General features: G+C 36.4%; 1 protein-coding gene across 3 annotated transcripts in view; it reads right to left on the reverse strand.

Annotated features, from left to right (window-relative positions):
- The window catches only part of LOC101893309 (uncharacterized), a 117459-nt gene that overhangs the window by 8968 nt on the left and 88125 nt on the right, over nucleotides 1–20366 (reverse strand). For 2 of the 3 annotated variants that reach the window (XM_059123893.1, XM_059123892.1), the window contains exons 3-5: nucleotides 14692–14885; nucleotides 6604–8957; nucleotides 1521–2343 (exon numbers count right to left, since the gene is read on the reverse strand). In XM_059123893.1, coding sequence (XP_058979876.1) covers nucleotides 1521–2343; nucleotides 6604–8957; nucleotides 14692–14885 — 3371 coding nt within the window. Of the gene's footprint in view, nucleotides 1–1520; nucleotides 2344–6603; nucleotides 8958–14691; nucleotides 14886–14986; nucleotides 15159–20366 lie in introns of those variants that run through there. The other variant, XM_011293894.3, reaches the window with a different exon arrangement.

Here is a 20366-nt window from a genome sequence, read left to right on the forward strand (position 1 = left end):
TTGCCAAAGAGGTCAGCTTTAAATAAGCACCTTCGCTTGGCCACCAGAACTCAAGCGCCGGCCATGGTGATGGTGTGGGCCGCCATAACAGCCGATGGTCGTTCTCCGATTCAGAATAAATTCCGAATATTATCGCTGTTCTATTCTGGAAGGTGTATTAAAGCCTTGGGCTTGCAAACATTTTGGCCGTAGACCTTGGACATTCCAACAGGACTCAGCACGCGCCACCCACGAATGGTTGCAAAATGAGGTTCCTCGCTTCATTTCCAGCGTACAATGGCACAAATCCGTTGGACTATTGTGTCTGGAGTATTTTGGAAAGCAAGGTTGACAATTAAAACTACCAACACGTCGATCACGTCAAGCAAGAGCTTCGCCGGAATGGGCCAAAATACCGCAGAGCAACATTTTGGCAGCGTGTGACGGTTTCATTGGCCGTTTGAACTCCATAATTCGTGCCAAAGGTGACCAATTCGAACAAGTTTAAACTTATTCTAAAAGTTGATGCTATTTATGAAAAAAATTTAAAAATTATGGCGTTTGACTTTGTTGCAGTTTTTTTATCTCATTCTGTATATCGACCGGGCCTTATTCATAACATATTGGGCGTCACTTCTGCTGTTTATATTTTTAAACATTGCATGATAGATAATTGTTTCAAATTTTACATAATAACTTAATTTTTAATTTATGAACTTAGAGGACATCTTGGGCGAAATTTATAAAAAAGTACCAAAATGTCAGAAGTATGTCAGTTTTCGTAAAAAAGTCACTATGAATAAAGCGACTCGCCATTTTGAAGTGACAAATGATATATGTAATATGCGTGCTTCAGAACCTAAAATTTTCGACCACCCTAAAGAATTGAGCGCCACTTGTGCTGTTTATGTTTTGAAACAACACATGATATTTGTTTCAAACTTTACAAAAAAAAAAATTCATTTTTAATTTATGAGCTTAGAAGACATGTTGGGCGCCATTTATAAAACAAAATACCAATAAAGTCAGAAGTGGATCAGTTTTCGCTAAAAAGTCACTACAAATAAGGAGACTCGATGGACGTCATTTATGAAAAATTTTATCATCTATTTACTATCATTTCATCTATTGCCAAAACAATGCAAAATTTTACATTGGGCGCCACGTTCAAGTAACACAATGATACATCTAATCTGTGTGCTTCAAAACCCAAAATTTTCGACCACCCTAAAGTGATGCCACAATTTTTGTAGCAAACGTTTCTGTAGACTTCAACATATATCTTCCTGGTTTCATCTATAAACAATTTCGATTTTAGATTCAGATTGGGTGCCACTTTTGATGCACATATTTTAACCTGAACCCATTTATGTTAAAATATCAAAACGATAGATATATGTGTCAAGTTTCACATAAAATTTGCATTTAAAATTGAGGAAGTAAGGTGACACGTTGGGCGCCAATTGTAACCAATATCAAAAAATTGAACAAGGAGTTGACTTTTATAAAAAGTTATTGGCAATAAAAATCTATATTCTCACCTCCAATATCTTCGTTATTTAGTTCCTGCAAGTGCTGCAATGCCTGCTGTTGGGCCTGGGCTGTATTGGGCCATGAATGTTTCTCACCTCTACGTCTTGCCGCAGCAGCAGAGGATTTTTGTGTTGCTTGCAATGATGGTGGACACAGGAGACCAGTGTTGCCCGAATTGATATTATTATTGCTGCCATAACAAATGGAAATTTTCCTTTGTCGTGTTGAAGAATTTTCGGTTTCTACATCGCGGGGTGGTTTCCCAACCACCATGGATTTATTATCACATTTACATTCCTTCAAAATAAGCATAGCTTCCTCACTGGGTCGTCGTATTTTATCACTGTTGCTGACACTGCGGACATATTGTTCGCGCCGCTGCTGTTGCTGCTGCTGATGATCCGAATAGTCCTCAAATGATTTGCGACGATTTAATTTCTTTTGAATACTTGCCGTCGCCGATGCCTCTGATTTTCGTTTGCCATTATTTTTACCATACAGAGCCAGTACCTCTTTGGTGTCACGTCTCAGCGAACGATAGAAGAGTATGCCTACCATCAGGACAAGGAATACAAAGGCACCCACAAAGATGATGACAACAATGCAGGCATGAACCTGCAGTGTTAGGTCATCCAGTTCATTTTTGAGTTGGGTATTACGTTGCGCGTACAACTGTTCCAATTCATGGTGGCGACGATTTTGTTCCTCCAGTGTGCGTACGGTCAGAGTTTGTTGTGTCAGTGTCTGTTGCAGTTCTTCGACTTGTTTCTTGTAGCGTCGCGATAGTTCTTCAAGGTATTGACCGGAGAGAGACATGTTACGTTCGAGTGCCTGAAAGAGAAAAATACCAAAACAAAATGAGTCGAATGAAATGATGAGTTGTGTTACATCGAACATGTTTGTTGGTTGCTAAAGGAAGACTTGAAATTTTGTTTGTATTTAATTTTCTTTCTGTCTGAAGGGCGTTGAATAAAAGAAAAATATGAAACAGACATGCGAATTTATTGGTCTAGGAGTTAGAAATTTTCTTGTAAATGTGTGTGCGTGTGTCCGTGCAGAGGTCACAAATGGAAGGTTACTAAATTACGTGAAGTTTGTCTGCTAATCATTTGATGGTGCACACTTTCGAACATGTTGTAGAGTTGGGAAGGCAATTAACATAATAATGTGGGGTGGATTTTGCACAATAATCACTAGAATAATGGTATTAGAAAGTACAGTGGGTTAAAAAAATGATATACAAAATGAGAAATTGTATAAAGGAAATATTTTTTTCATATTATGTGTTCATAGAACAAGGATCCAGCTCAAGGGTTGCAAACAATGCTGAGTATTACTTAATCCAGATAAATAATGTCACGTTGGGCGCCACTTATTTTAGGCAAAAATATGAAATATGATTTTAGGCAAAAAAAGGAATCCTTAATAGATTCCTGCAATATTCTTCAATGACATGATGTTACAATTAGCAAAATTCCAAGATTTAAAATTTAAGCAAATAAGTTGGATTCCATCTTTCGGGTCACAGCCATTCATACAGAATGTTGAAAAAATTGCACTTAGAAGTCGCATAATATGAAAAATTGCTATTTTCCTCTTCACACTTCGAAATAATTTGTAATCTAACTAAATTTCTTCACAACTTGAATTATTAGGCTTCTCGTTGGGCGCCGTTTCCGAATTTCGAAATCCTAAGGGATCTCATATAACTGGAGTATTTTCAAAAAAATTTCAAATATTTGCTTCTAACAGAACATTACATAAAATTGTACAAAACACACTTCATATGAAGTCAGAGTCAGTAAATATATAAATATTATGTTGGGCGCCACTTTATATTATATGATTAGGTGTCACGTTTGGCGCCATTTATTAGTTTATTGGGCTTCAATGATAATAAACAAACAAAAGTAACCAGTAAAAAAATTTAAAATATTTAATTTTAAATTAATAAACTCAATCCCGCGTTGGGCGCCATTAACAGAATGCTAAAAACCCAAAAGTCATATATTATGAAAAATTCCCAATTATTTTTCAGAATATTTTATAGAACAAGTAATATTGATGGTTTTTGCAAGCCACTCAATTTTTTATTATTCAAATTGGACGCCACGTCTGATTTTCTAAATCTCAACTCTAAATGTTACATCGGACACCATCTTTCAAAAAAAAAAAAAAAAAAAAAAAAAAAAAAAAAAAACAATAAAAAAAAAGAAGCTAAATGACCTGTAAATTTACACTAGAAATTGAAATAATAAAAAATGGGTTTTTGGAAAGTGTCACGTTGGGAGCCATTTGTAGAAAAATGTCATTACAGCGAACTATATTAAAGGAGAGTACAGAAAATCGACATAGCTGGGGTAGGACACCTTATTTCACAAAGGGCCACTAAGATAGCCTTATGTTCGGGACAGCCATAATATTTTGAATTTAGACAATCATTGATGAAACCAGAATAGGAGATCTCACAATTCAAAAAAAAAAAAAAAAAAAAAAAAAAAAAAAAGATTTAAATTTTTTAAAAAATCCACGTTTTTGAGGCCTAAGTGTCCTGGCAAAGTTATTTTAAAAATCATTTTTCATTAAATTCTTCCGAAAATCCAAGTTTTTGAGGCCTGAGTGTCCTGGCAAAGTTATTTTAAAAATCATTTTTCATTAAATTCTTCAGAATATCCACGTTTTTGGAGCCTGGGTGTCCTGGCAAAGTTATTTTAAAAATCATTTTTCATTAAATTCTTCCGAAAATCCAAGTTTTTGAGCCCTGAGTGTCCTGGCAAAGTTATTTTAAAAATCATTTTTCATTAAATTCTTTAGAAAATCCACGTTTATTGAAGTCTGGACTTTTGCAAAAATTCTTTAGAAAATCCACGTTTATTGAAGTCTGGACTTCTGCAAAAATTCTTTAGAAAATCCACGTTTATTGAAGTTTGTAAATCCTGCCTTGAAAAAATCCACGTTTATGAAGTTCGGTGAGTCCTGCCAAAAATTCTTTAAAAAATCAACTTTTTTTAGGTCAGTGAGTCCTGCCAAAATTCTTTAAAAAAAACACGTTTTTTTTAGTTCAGTGAGTCCTGCCAAAATTCATTAAAAAATCCACGTTTATGAAGGTCAGTGAGTCCTGCCAAAATTCATTAAAAAATCCACGTATATGAAGTTCAGTGAGTCCTGCCAAAATTCTTTAAAAAATCAACGTTTATGAAGGTCAGTGAGTCCTGCCAAAAATTCTTTGAGAAATCCACCTTTATTTAAGACAGTGAGTCCTGCCAAAATTATTTAAAAAATCAACGTTTATGAAGGTCAGTGAGTCCTGCCAAAATTCTTTAAAAATCCACGTTTATGAAGGTCAGTGAGTCCTGCCAAAATTCTTTAAAAAATCCACGTTTATGAAGGTCAGTGAGTCCTGCCAAAAATTCTTTAAGAAATCCACCTTTATTTAGGTCAGTGTGCCCTGCCAAAAATCTTTAAAAACTCCACGTTTTTTGAGGTCTGTTAATCCTGCCAAAATTCTTTAAAAAATCAACGTTTTTTGAGTTCAATGAGTCCTGACGAAATTCTTTAAACAAAATCTACGTTTTTTTAGGTCTGTGAATCCTGCCAACATTCTTAAAAAATCCATGTTTTTAGGGTCTTGTAGCCCTGCCAAAATTCTTTAAAAAATCTACGTTTATTGAGGTCAGTGAGTCTTCCATAATTCTTTAAAAAATCACGCTTTTTAAAGGCTCTAGTCCTGCCAAAATGCTTATAAAGTCCACGTTTATTGAGGTCAGTGAGTCCTCCCAAAAATTCTTTAAAAAATATACATTTGTGGAGGTCTGTGACTTCTGCCAAAATTCTTATAAATAAATTTCTCTTTTTTTTGATTTGATCAAATTTCCCCTAATAATTATAACTATATGTTTATTAAGTCCCACTGTTTAAAGGATATGTAACAAAAACAAAAGAAAAGCTTTTACTCTCCACCCTCTCCACCATAGACCATGAAATTTTACCCCAAAAACCAAACTATCAAACTAATAAACTACAATCAAGTTTGTTTTGATATACCAAGTTGGTCTAACAAGAATGTTTAAAGAGATTCTGACTAGATTTACGTGCAGGGGAAGGAAGTGTGGGGGGATTAAAGTTAAGTTAGGCACGCAAATTTGCTATTAGAACACGCCTTCAGAAAAAAAAGTAACCAAAATTGTACTGTGAAGGAAACTCTAAAAAGAACGGGGGAAATTAATAATGTCGGTCAAGGTCGACTACATTGCTTGCTAAAGAATGTGGGAACATCCGAGATAACTGTGGAAAAACTTCAAAGTTTTATAAATGTTTTTAAAACTTGGCTCAACATGAAAACTGTAAAAATTGTGCATCAAGGATATACAAAATCTGCAAAGAAAGGATGAAAGTCGGGTGGTGGAAAATGTGGCAAAAATCATCAAAATACCGAAAATCGAGAGGTACCGTCTACGTCAAATAATATGGTCATGAATACCGAGAATATTTAGGGATGTTACAAACGGAATGGCAAAGTTAATATACCTTAATATACCTTTCCAAGGTGGAGAGTATAAAAATGGAACTTTGTGGCACATTGCAATGTTGAGTCATGTGGGATTATAGCATACTTTTAGGCGTTTCTCATAAATTTTCCTAAAAAGAAATGCCAAAATTGGTCTAAGCGGATGGTACATTTGAGACGCAGTATAGATCAACATTCGCATGAAATAATCTTCAAATATTAAATTGTATGGGCCGTACTATCAACTCAAGTTAAGATTTCATGCATTTTTCTGATTTATATGTTCTTTTTTTAAACTTTTCTATAGCTCTGTAGGACCAAGTTTAAACAATTATTAGAAGCGCCTAAAATTATGCTATCAATTTACTCAATTTAACATGTGAAAATCAACACTAATCGGGCTTTATGAATTAAGATAGATCATATGGCATAAAAAATTTTTGGATGGAAATATTTACTATTTTTGAATTCAATAATGTTTGAATTGAATGTTCAATAAAAACTCGATTTAAAAATTATTAAAAATAAATCCTCATTTTGTCCTGTTAACCAATGTAATGCCACTATAGAAAATATCCACCTACCTTAATGCGATTGGAAAGTCGAATGAAAACACTTTCCGATTGGGGACCATTCGATATTTTCTGATTGAGGTCCCTTGCATCCCTTCCGGTGGCGGCACCACCTCCATTGTGTTGTTGATTCGAGGCAGAACCCCCATCCTTAAAACCCCCACCACCACCGCCACTGCTACCGGGCACCGTCGTTGAGGCCGGTGTCGATGTCAATAGAATATCAATATTTTCCCATGAATTTGAATCCTCCTCACTTTTTTGAGTGACTGTTTGTGAGGGTGGTGTTGCATGTGGTGGTGCGGCAATTGATGGCGTTTGTGATGGCATTGGTGTGTTGGCTGTGGGTATGTTCTCTACTATTTTCGGCAATGAGGGGCTGCCTGATGGCGACGGCGGTAGGGGGGTGGTGTGTTCCAAACTTTCGGATGAACTGGGCGGTGCATCTGATTCCATGCCATTTGGCGTTTCATTTACTTCAGTCTCTAAATGCGTTGGGGTTGAGGATGACGGTGATGGTGCGCTTGGGGCTGGGACATATAGCTCTTCGACAGGTACATTAAATATATTTTTATCAGGTATACTAGGTTGCTCTACTACATGGTTAGGTGTCGATGCTGTGGTTACTTCCACATCTTCGGTTGGTTCTAAGGGTCTAGGTAACTGTTGTTGTGGACTATCGTCTAGTGGCACTTCCGTCGAGGTCTCCAGGGATTCCATACGAATGTTTTCTTCAGACTTATCGTTTCGTACAATTGGCGTTTCTGCAGCAGGTCGTATCAGTTTCGTTTCGGGTTTATCCAAAAGTTCTAGGTCTTCTTTGCCGAATTTCTTGTCTAGTGTTTGATTTGTGCTGGTTTCTTCTTTTTTGGTCTTTTCCGTTTCGTTGATGGCAAGATGATGCTGATGATGAGAATGATGGAGGTGTTTGTTTGTGGCGGCCTTGGGCATAGCTAAGAGTTGACAGAGGGCACCCACATAGTCATTGGGTAAAATATTTACATAAAAACTTTGTTTGATATCCTTGAACTGCTGTGATTGTTGTTGGTGTTGAATTGTGGCTGCCGCCGTTTCAATGCCATACATTTTGGCACATATCCTTGTGGATATCAGGTCATGTCTTATGTGCGGCACATTCAGCAATGAATTCAATTGTCGAAATTCACAGGACAAGGCATTGTTGACTCGTTCCACCAGTGACGAGGGACATTCAGCACAGCTGAATAGACCATACATGGGGGTATGACAGACCCCCGTTTGGGGAGGGGCTTTAAATGTTTGATTTTGATTGTTTGAGGGCTTGCCCACCAACTCCGTGGCCTTCTTGACAATGGACAGCACTGCGTCAGATGCTGATTTGAATAGATTGGGTTCTGACTGGCTTTTTGCCGGCTCCTGCAAATCTTCATCATCGAAATCGTCTATATCTTCATTCGGGTGATTTTCCGTTTCGAAAGCCTCAAACTCTGAAGTACCAAAAACACGAAATAACGAAAGCGTGCAAAAGTGCTCTTTGGAATAGTGCGAATGTATGTCGACTCGTACGAATTTCCCAAACAAATGGGGATGTAAATCAAAACTTTGCACTGCCCGCTTGTCCTCCGCCACAAAACGTCCCACATTTGACCATTCGCGGGTGGGGAATCTTTTCGACACGGCCACGGTGAAATTTTGGGGTGACGATGAGTACAACTCAAAATTGGCAAAGTCGATTTTCTGTGCCTGTATGGCCTCGCACAGCTCCACCACAAACCATATACGTTTGCCACACAGACTCAACATGTACTCATCCTTCGATGAACTGAGAACGGCCCCCGCATTTGAGGTGTCACCACTGGAGGCAATAATTTTCGCCCCACAATCGGGTGAGGCATAATTTTTTGCACGAATTTTCAAAGAGGCCGGTTTTCCATTGCCATTGGTGTTGTTCTTGCGTTGAGCGGAATTGTTGAAGGTGTGCTCCTGTTCCATGGCTTGCTTTTCGGCCTCTTCCATTTGTTTTTGGGCCCATTCGGAGAACACAGGCATTGGATTTTCTTCAGTGGTGAGATTCACTTGGCTGGCTGTATTTTCAGTCGATGATGCCTGCGATGAGCTGATGTTGGGTTGATGATCCACACCACCGCCGCCACTGTCTGTGTGAGAAGATGAATCTGAAGAGGGATGTTCTTGTACGGTTGCATTACTGCTTAGATCATTTGGAATGTTTACGGTTGTTGTTGTTGTTGCAGATGATGATGTTGCTGTTGGTGTTGGTGTAGAAGGTGTGGCTGTGTTTACTTCGGGATTTTCTATATTAAGTGCTATTGGCATATAACCGTCACCAGAACCACCACCGGAATCATTGATTTTTACAATTTGTCCATCTGGAAGAAGGAGAGAGAAAAGTGAGAAAAAATAAGAGCAACCCAAAAAAAAAAAAGTTTGGAATATACTGTTAGATTCACATGTAAAGTGACCTTCTCCACATTTATCTCTAAAATATGTATAGCATACTTTTAGGCGCCACACACAATTTTTATACCCTCCACCTTGGAAAGGAGGGTATATTAACTTTGTCATTCCGTTTGTAACATTCTTAAATATTCGTCGTAGACCCCATAAAGTATATATATTCATAATCAGCATAAAATTCTAAGTCGATTTAACGATGTCCGTCTGTCTGTCTGTTGAAATCACGATACAGCCCACATTATTTGACGTAGAGCGCCAAAATTTAGCAGAGCAATTGGTATTGTGTCTAGGATGGTTGGTATTGAAAATGATATATATCGGTCCACGTTCTGGTATAGTCCCCATATAACGGTACCTCCCGATATTCGGTATTTTGATGATTTATGCCACATTATTTAACGGATTTGTCTGAAAATTGGTATTTGTAGGTCATAACGGGTCCCTGTACGTGTGGCGAAACATTGTATGTATAGGTCCACGTTTTGGTATAGTCCCCATATAACGGTACTTCCCAATATTCGGTATTTTGATGATTTTTGACTGATTTTTTCACGAATTTCACTGAAAATTTGGTAGTTGTAGATCATAATGGGTCCCAGTTCGTGTGGCGAGTCATTGTAATTATAGGTCCACGTTTTGGTATAACCCCCATATAACGGTACCTCCCGATATTCGGTAATTTGATGATTTTTGCCACATTTTTTTCACGTATTTGTCTGAAAATTGGTATTTGAAGGTCATAATGGGTTCTAGCTCCGTTGGCGGAACCTTGCATGTGTAGGTCCACGATTTGGTAGAGCCCCCATATAACGGTACCTCCCGATATTCGGCATTTTAATGGTTTTTGCCACATTTCTTCTAATGTTTCCTTTACCCTAAGGTGGAGGGTATTAAAAGTTTGGCCCGGCCGAACTTAATATTTTTTTACTTGTTAAGAACTACAAAGAAACGCGTATAGTATGGCGTAAATTAATATGTTTATAGCATAAATATGGCATAAATGTTTTATATGGTACTGTATCGGATTTTTGTGGGCGCATAAAAGTATGCTACTAAATGATTAATAAGAAATGCCACAAAGTCCCTATATTAGAGAATATGACTGAAGTTTTTGGTAATCCTTGGGACTTTAAAGAATATTTCGGTCAGGATTCTGGTCAAAAAGTTCTGGGCTTTCGATAACACTTTGGTCAAAACGTAAATCCTCAAACGACCCAAAAATGGGAACTTTCTAAAATGGGGGTTCAGAGAATATTTCGGTCTGGATTTTAACCCTCAAGCTCTCCAACTACTCAACAAGTTAAAAAGCAGTAAGTTCGGCCAGGCCGAACTTGGAATACCCTCCACCATTTGGAACGAATTTGGAAATTTTCAAAAAATAAAATCCTTAAAAAATTCTGTTAAAATTTTAATAATACCGAATATTGCCGTAATATTGGTGTCTATACGACGTGGACCTACATAGGCATTGTTTGTCATAAGCCATTATTCTAATTCGAAACTTGAAATAAACGGTGAACAATGTAGCTAAAATCATCAAAATACCGTACATAGGGAGGTACCGTTATATCGGAGCTATACGAAGACCTGGACCTGCATAGACAATTTTCTGTCACAGGCTGTAGCTTCCATTACGAACTTCAAATACGACATCTCAAACAATTTCGGTGAGTATTGTACCTAAAATCGTCAAACCGAATATAAGGAGGTGCTGATATATGGGGCCTATACGAAGACCTGGACCTACATAGGCAAATTTCTGTCACAGACTGTAGTTCCTATTACGAACTCTAAATACGTAATTTGAAACTACTACGATGAATAATGATGCTAAGGTCATCAAAATACCGAATATCGGAAGGTACCGTTATATGGGGGCTATACGAAGACGTGGACTTGCACAGACAATTTTCTGTCTCAGGCTGTAGTATCCATTTCGAACTTCAAATGCCAAATTTAAAACAATTCCGGTGAATAATGTCGCAAAAATCATCAAAATACCGAATATCGGAAGGTACCGTTATATGGGGGCTATATAAAAACGTGAACCTACATGCACCATTTACGAACTTAACCTGCCTACTGGCAAAATAAACATGAATATATATACTTTGTTGGGTCTAAGATCATTATTTCGATGAGTTACAAACGGAATGACAATATGAATATACCCTCTATAGTATGGTGGAGGGTATAAAAAAATGTATATTTTTTTTCAAGGTCTAATACAAACTTTCTTATATTTTATTTATTTGTTTTATTATTTTTCTTTTACCTCCCTTGCCAGCCTACCCCACATATTGAAAAACCCTTATAATTGCTTAATTATCTCTACATGCAAAACATTTTAATTAATACGTTTTACAATTATTTGATAATTAATTCTTGTTTTATTTGCATTTAAACTAGAAGCGTATGCCAAAATCATTCATGCTTGGCCTGGTGTTGTTAACATCTATAATTGAGTGTAAAATTGTCGCAATTTCTAAAATCATCATTCATATATGCACGTATGTATGTGTGATGTATTAAATATTCTCTTATATTATGGCTTGTGTGGGGGTAGACATAGACAATGCAAATCTTGTGTTAGTAGAAATATTTGAATTTGCCAAGTTTAGAATGGATCGGATACTTATTGCGCATCTTCACACCAGATCTTGTATTAATGGAATTATTGAAATGTGTGAAAGGAATCGGATGCTCATTTCACATTTTAAGAGAATTATAATTTTTTTTAATAATTTGACCCGTTGTGGGACAGTTACCAGAAGGAATGGGGTAACATTTTTCATTTTCACATTAGATCTTGTGTTAGTAGCAATATTGAGATGTGTGAAATTTGAAGAGATTTCGCATTTTATCAGAGTTAGGGTTTATCAAAATTTTGACCAATTGTGGGAGAGGTACCGGAAGGAGTGGGGCGATATTTTTCATCTTCACAACAGATCTTGTATTGATAGAAACATTAGAATATGGCGAGTTTGAAAGGAATCTGATGCTCATTTTGCGCTTTATGAGCTTCATGGTTGCTTAAAATTTTGACAGGTTGTGGGGGAGGCACCAGAAGGAGTGGAACGACATATTTCATCGTCACACTAGACCTTGTGCTGATAAAAATATATAGGAATGTGTGTAATTTGAAGACAATCGGACACTAATTTCACATTTTATAAGAGTTGTAATTATTCAACATTTCTACACTTCATGGGGGAGGTACATGATGGAGTGGGTCAATATTGTCCATTTTCGCATCTGATCTAAAACTAATTAAAATATTAGGACTTGCAAAGTTGAAGCAAAATCGGATGATCTTTTCTCTTTTTGTGATGCAAAATATAGGTTCTCGGAAAATTTCGACCTTTTTTGGGGGAGGTATCAGAAGGAGTTGGTCGATATTGTCTACCTCCGGACTCGATCTAAGTTTGATAATAATATTATGATGTAACAAGTTTGGACCAAATCGGATACTTCCTTCGAGAGTTATCGTGCGTAACAACTAACCAGACAGACAGACTGACGGACGGACACCCTTAGATCGTCTCCAAATGTCCTGAAACGGATTTGTTCCAAAGAGACCCAGGTTCAAAAATAGTTATTTCGATCAGATACGTTTTGGCCGTATCAAATGATATACATTCTCTGTAGCCATATGGCGGAGGATATAAATCCAGTTTAGACCTAATCGGATACTACCATCAAGAATAACAGTGCGTTTCGAGAGACGTTCCGTAGTCCTAAAACAGATTTCGTCAAATGTGGTTCTTTTTGGAAATATGAAAATATATACCAATTTTCGAAAAAATATTATGTAGCGAAAAGTTTGAAAAGAAATGGGAAACTGTTTGCGGAACCGGCGGTCGGACGCACGATTATGACAATCGATTATCAAATGTCTGAATCGTATTTCGGAGGAGAATAGACAAGGCTGATCTATGTAGACGTAGAGCTTCAAAATTCAGCACAAAAATTTGTATTGTGCCTAGGACGGTTGGTGTTGAAACTAAGATATATCGGTCCTCGTTTTTGTATAGCCGCCATATAACGGTACCTATTGATATTCAGTGCTTTAATGGTTTTAGTCAATTTTTTTATACCCTACACCACATAGTGGTAAGGGTATTATGTCTTTGTGCATTTGTTTGTAACATGGAGAAGGAAGCGAGATAGACTCATATTTACTTTTGAGGATCTGCATAGAATCACTTTCTGAGTTGATTTATGCATGTCAGTCCGTCTGTCCGTCCATCCATGTATCCTTGTGAACAAAATGCAGGTCGCATTTATTATCCGATTGAGATGAAATTTTCCCAACAACATTTGTTTGGCCCAAGGACGAACCCTATTGAAATTGGAGAAAATCGGTCAACATTTAGATATAGCTCCCATATATATCTTCGTCCGATTTGCCTTTTATTATGCACCAAACGTGTAATATCAGCCCGAATTGTATGGAATTTTGCACATACTACCAAATTAGGCCTGCAAATATGTATGTCAAAATTGATCGAAATCGGTTTAGATATAGCTGTAGCTCCCATATATATTGTTTATCCGATTTGTTATTTTTGTCCTCCGCAGCCGTAATATGCACTCTGTAGCAACAATATTTGGGGAAATATATCAAATGTAGCTCAGAAATACCTTTGCTAAATTTTATCGAGATCGGTTCAGATTTGGATATAGCTCCCATATATAACTTCGTCCGATTTACTTTGATTGTGCGCCAAACGTCTAATATTTACCCAAATGGGATGGAATTTGGCACATGCGACCGAATTGTGTCTAGAAGCTAACATGCCAAATTTGGTGAAGATCGGTTTAGATATAGCTATAGCTCCCATATATATTGTTCATCGGATTTGTTGTACTTGTTACCCACCGCCGTAATATGCACTCCGTAACAACGATATTCAGGGAAATATATCAAATACGGCTCAGAAATATCTTTGCCAAATTTTATTGAGATCGGTTCAGATTTGGATATAGCTCCCATATATATCTTTATCTGATTTCAAATGCACCAAATGGGCAATACAAGTCCGAATTTAAAAGATACAAATGCTTCGGCATATTTACGCCTTTGAACTTTAAATAATAATTATAATCATAGCGAGTATGATTAAATTCTCCCAAAAAATCTTTTAATTGTTATGTGGAGCTCTACTAAATTAGCAATGTGGTGTAGGGTATTACAAAGGCGGACCAGCCCGACTTTAGGACTTTCTTTACAGTTTTTTTTTTCCAGATTTGTCTAAAAATTGGCATTTGTTGGTTCTAATGGGTTCCAGCTCAGGTGGCGGAACATTGTATGTATATATATGTCCAGGTTTTTGTATATCCTCCATATAACGGTACCTCCCGATATTCGGTATTTTAATGATTTTTGTCACATTTTTGAACGGATTGTTCTAAAAATTGGTATTTGTAGTTCATAATGGGTTATAGCTCCACCGATATTCGGTATTTTGATAATACTAGTCACATCACATCCTTACGAAATTGTTTCAAATTTGGTGTTTAAGACCCGCAATAGATAACAATCCATGTAGTATAATATTGTCTATGTAGATTCTCGTTTTGTTTTTCAACAGATGTATAAATATTTTTTTAGGGTAACCCATAGGGTAAATTTTTTGAACCTACCTTTTTTAACATCATCATCATCACTAACACCCACAACGATGTCCAGGGTGTGATTGAGAACACGTCCATCACCGGCCGGCTGGCCATCGGCGGCAATTATTACCGAGTCCATGGAATTCTGAGGTGGTGGCTGGAGAATTTCCAAAGGCAATTCGGTAATGGTAACTGTGGGGATGTCGGTGATATCTGGCAGACTGAAAATGAAAAAAAAAAAAAACATTCAATTGAGATTTGAATTTAATATGGGAAAACCCTATATTTAAATTTGAAACCTAAAGAAAAAAAGAATACCCACCTCATAAACATTGTCGAAATGGCCAAGATCTGTGAGAACCATATGATCCAGAAGAAAATCAAAAACATGGTAAAATTTGTTCTGATTTTCTTCAATTCACCGCTGATAAAGTTGGTTAGAACTTGCAAAAGCATTTTCTTCGAAAAACAAAAAAAAAAAAACGATCGGATTTTTTCTTCAGGAAAAAAATACAAATATTCTGAGAGGAAGAAAAAAAAAAGAACGGAGGGAAAATATTTGACGAAACAACAAAACAGGGGATCAGAAGTGAAGTAGATTTCAAAATAAATAAATACGCGCGGCGTATGATTTGCTGTTATCGTTCGCGGTACATTGCAATGTACACTTGTGCTGTGTCTGTGCTGTTGAGAGTTGGCCAACTAACTTGCCTAACTGGTCTAAAAAGGGAGATGATATTGCCAAGTTATAATTCGCGTAGTCTGGTTAACGTTGCGAAAGCCACGTCAGTTAAAAGCAAATACAAATGAACGCTTGTTCTGTGAAAAGGGTTGTAGTATTTTATATTTCGTGTCCGTGTGTTGGTGTACTTTTGTTGGGTGTATCGTGACCGATACTGATAAGTCCGTCGTCACCAATTGCACATATTGAGAGCAGTACAAAAAATACAACTGCCACAACAAACTTGGTATTTTCAAAACAATTCTCATATCTCATAAAAAAGTTAATGAGAGGAACGGTACCAGATGAAAAAGTTTGACCTAGAACCTTGACATTTGATATGGGTGCCACCTTTAATGCAGTGGCGAAAATATGATAAAATTTTAGAAATCCAAAGTGAAAGGGTACAAAAATTTCTAAAATGTACAAAATTCTGTGCTTTTAGAAAAGGGGTAAAGGTATAACTATGATATTTACATTACTGGTAATTTTTGATGTCTTGGGATAAGGTACTGCTGCTTCATTTGTAGTAATTCGGACCAAAAGTGTACTAAAAATTGCAAAATGTACTAAATGCAATTGTAGCAATTCGGTCCAAAAGTGTACTAAAAATTGCAAAATGTACTAAATGCTATATTAAACAAGTAAAAAAGTATCGGTTTGCCGACAGATGTATATCCTCAGCCCTCTTCATCCTCTATGGGGTGGGTTCTGAAAGAATCGGTCAATATTGTCTATTTCGTATTCCACATAAATAAATATGATATAAATATTATTATATATAAAAATAATTATATAAAAAAAATAAATTATAGCAGATGGATATAGCAATGTAAAGAATCCATGAGTTACTTCGCAATTTATGATAGATAAAAATATTGAAAATTGTGTCCCTTTGTGGCTGAGGACCAGAAGGTGTTCGCAGATATATAGCATCTTCACAACAGATCTGGTGTTAGCAAAAATGCTTGTATGTGTGAAATTGTGTGAAGTTGGATCCTTCTTTCGCTTTCTTTGAGCGTTATGTTTTTCAAAATTAGATTATTGCTTCCCTTTCTGTGCAGAAAATATATATTTGTGGGGGAGGTACCAGAAGAAGTGGACCGATATACTCCATCTTTACAACAGACCTTGGGCTAATAAAATGATTAAGATGTGTGAAATGTGTGAAATAATTATTCAAAATTTTGACCAATTGTGGGGGAGGTACTTGAAGGAGTGAACCAATGTTGTCCATTTTCGCACCAGACCTAGCACTGATGCAAATATTACGACTTGCAAAGTTGGAGCAAAATCGGATCATCGTTTCTCTTTCTGTGCAAAAAATATGTTTTTTTTTTTGAAAATTTCGACCATTTATGGGGGAGGTAACAGAAGGAGTGGACGGATATATTCCATCTTAACACCAGAGCTTGGGTTAAAATATATATTGGGATGGCCGACATTTGAAGACCATCGGACTCTTACATCACATTTTATGAGAGCTGTAACTCTTCAAAATGTTGACCATTTGTGGGGGAGGTACTTGAAGGAGTGAACCGATATTGTCCATTTTTACACCTAACGTAGAACTGATTCAAATATTAGGATTTGCAAAGTTGGAGCAAAATCGGATTATCCTTTCTCTTTCTGTGCAAAAAATATATTTTTTTGCAAATTTCGGCCTTTTGTGAGGGAGGTACCAGAAGGAGTGGACTGATATGGCTCATCTTAACACCAGACCTTGGGTTAACATAAATATTGGGATGTGTGAAATTTGAAGACAATCGGACTCGTACATCACATTTTATGAGAGTTGTAATTATTCAAAATTTTGACCATTTGTGGGGGAGGTACTCGATGTAGTGGACTGATATTGTCCATTTTCACACCTGACCGAGTACTGACGCAAATATTAGGATTTGCAAAGTTGGAACAAAACCGGATTAACCTTTCTCTTTCTGTGCAAAGAATATTTTTTTTGCAAATTCCAACCTTTTGTGGGGGAGGTACCAGAAGGAGTTGAACGATATTGCCCATCTCCGAACTCGATCTAAGTTTGACAAAGATATTACCATGTACCAAGTTTGGACCAAATCGGATACTCCCTTCGAGAGTTATCGTGCGCACCAGCCAGCCAGACAGACGGACGGACATCACTAGATCGACTCCAAATGATCTGAAACGGATTTGGTCCAAAGGGACCTAGGGTCTAAAACCGTTATTTCGACTAGGCACGTTTTGACCGTATCAAATGATATATACCCTCTGTAGCCATTTGGCTGAGGGTATAAAAATACAAAGGGTAATAAAATTTATATCATAGTTTTAAATGAACAAAGAGATCCAAAATTGTGAAATTACATATCTGGCAACTAATAGAGCATTTGTAAAAATTGGAACAAAAAGTGTACTAAAACTTTTTAGTACTTGTTTTTATTGAACTGAAAAGGCTACAATTTTAAAATTTAACTTTGGTCAACTTTTAGCATTTAGAGGTGAAATATGACTGCATTTGAGGAAATTTGACCTAAACGGTACTTAAAGTACCCAAACGGTGCTAGATACTGTGCTATGCTTCGCCAGGATGCAACGGTGAGATAGCCCAAATTTCTGAAAATTCGGACAGAAATGGAAAAAAAGTACCAAAAAGTACTAAATGAGAATTTCGATTTAGAAAGAGTAAAAAAATTCCGAATGTAACTTAATTTTAGGCAGAGGCCAGTGCATTAAATTTTGTCTAGGATTCTCCTTATTTTATACAAAAAAGAACGTTGAACAATTCACACAAAAATTGTACGAACGTTCTATAACGTACTAAATATTGTACCATTTGAACTTTACGAACAAATTGAAACATACGACTTAGGATGGACAAATAGACCTAGAATTTGGAAAACACAACATTCCTGTTGTTTAGAAAAAATTCTTGTGGTTCATACCATATAATGCTCGGTGTTTGAGGATAACTGTTCTTCCAAAAGAGATCTCGAAAAATGGTTCCAAAAAGTGCAAAGCTGGTACTAAAATGTGTTCACTGACATGGAGAGGGTGGATAGAGGTAAAATTTGAACTGAGCGACACTTAACATCAAATTTTTGGAAATTCGTAATAAATGTGTACAAAATGTCCTAATTAGTACTTAAAAATGGTACTATGTATAAAAAGGGGAAGCTTGAATTTAAATTTTTGAAATTTTAATTTTAGGTTCAATAGCTGATTGCTGTTTGTGGGATTGAAATATGGAAGTCATTTTTAAAATACACAATGTTTTCAATTAACTTCCACTACCACCCTCGTATTTTGATATTTTGATAACAGCTGTTGTTAAAATTTATTCATGAAAGTAAATAAACAAAAAAATTAACAATTTTTTGAAAATGACTGTTTTAAAGCTGACAAGTGCTCTAAATAGTTAACAAAAACAACAATAGCGAAAATTGTGTTTTGATTTCGACAATGACATTTATATTATGTCGACTTTTTTTTAACAAGGGTCATACAATGGAATTGAACACGGAAAATATATGTAAAGTGGGTGTTAAGATAAAGGATGAAATGGTACCTTGAGAAACCTACATGAACATGAGGTGAAACAGATCTAACTCGTCTTTAAGTCGTTATATACAGTATCGACTTGGGGGAAACGCTATAAAAGTCGTTATAAACAGTATCGAATTGGGGGAACCTCATTCCAACAGTGGCACCAATAATTTATGGTTGGTCAGTTTCAATTATCCTGTTTTGAAAGCATCAGTTGCCGGATGTGCTTGTTTTGAGTTTTATGTCTTAGTAGGAATTCAACAGAACTACGGACCTGGAAATAGCTTTTACCAATAGTATGACTTGGAAATCATAAAAAATGTTTGGCAATGATTATGTTTTACAAAAAAAAAAAAAAAAAAACAGTAAAGAACGGTCAAAATTCGGTCCAGGCCGATTATATGATACCCTACAGTACTATGCGTATTTAGTAGAGCTCCCGAATGAACATTATTTGATTGCGTATCGTGGCTTTAGAATAGTCACAATTTGGGACCTATATCCAACTCTGAATCGATTTTTAACAAATTTGACGGAGGCTTTTGCACCTGCATTGCAGCAATAATAGATATTCCGGGCCGAGTTTCACCAAATGGAAAATTTCGGCTGGATATGAACAAATCTATCCAATTTCGGCTGATATTACATATATGGTGGACAATAACCCTAAAATCGGATGAAGATGTATATCGAAGGTATATAAAATCTGAAGCGATCTCGATAAAATTTGGCTGGGGTATTTTCGAGCTGTATCTGATGCCCCGTATCAAATATCCTTGTTGTGGAGTGCATATTACGCATGTGAGGGACTTTTACACCAAATCGGATGAAACTTATATATGGGAGCTATAGCTATATCTGAAAAGATTTTCACCAATTTGTTGTACTTGCTTCTAGTCTAAATTCGTTTGGCTGTGCCAAAATTCAGGTCATTTGGATTGATATTGGCGCCCAATTAACCCGAAATCGGCTGAAAATGTATATGGGAGCTATATCTAAATTTGCACCGATCATGATAACATTTGAGGTACTTGAAATCAGATCAAAGATCATTGTTGTGGAGTTATATTACGCATGTGAGGTACTTAAAACACCAAATCGAATGAAACATATATATGGGAGCTATAGCTATATCTGAAGCGATTGAAGAATCTCTTTCTAGGATGAATTCAGTCGGAATTGTCTAGATTCAGTTCATTTGGGATGACATTAGCGATTTGGTCCACAATAAATACGATATCGGATAAAGATATACAAGGTGAGATGAAAAAACTGTAACAAGCTTCAGACTGCTGTCATTTCTAAGCCACTCGTCCGACAGCTGTTAAAATTATTCCCGTGACAGCTCATTATATTATTTACATTTATTTATTTAGCGTACAAAAGCATTTTGGTGAGAATTTTCCAGAAATTAAGTTATTCGTGATGGAATTCAAGCGTGATAGGGGGATTTATTTAT

Source organism: Musca domestica, unplaced genomic scaffold, assembly GCF_030504385.1.
Source record: "Musca domestica strain aabys unplaced genomic scaffold, Musca_domestica.polishedcontigs.V.1.1 26, whole genome shotgun sequence".
Taxonomy (NCBI): domain Eukaryota; kingdom Metazoa; phylum Arthropoda; class Insecta; order Diptera; family Muscidae; genus Musca; species Musca domestica.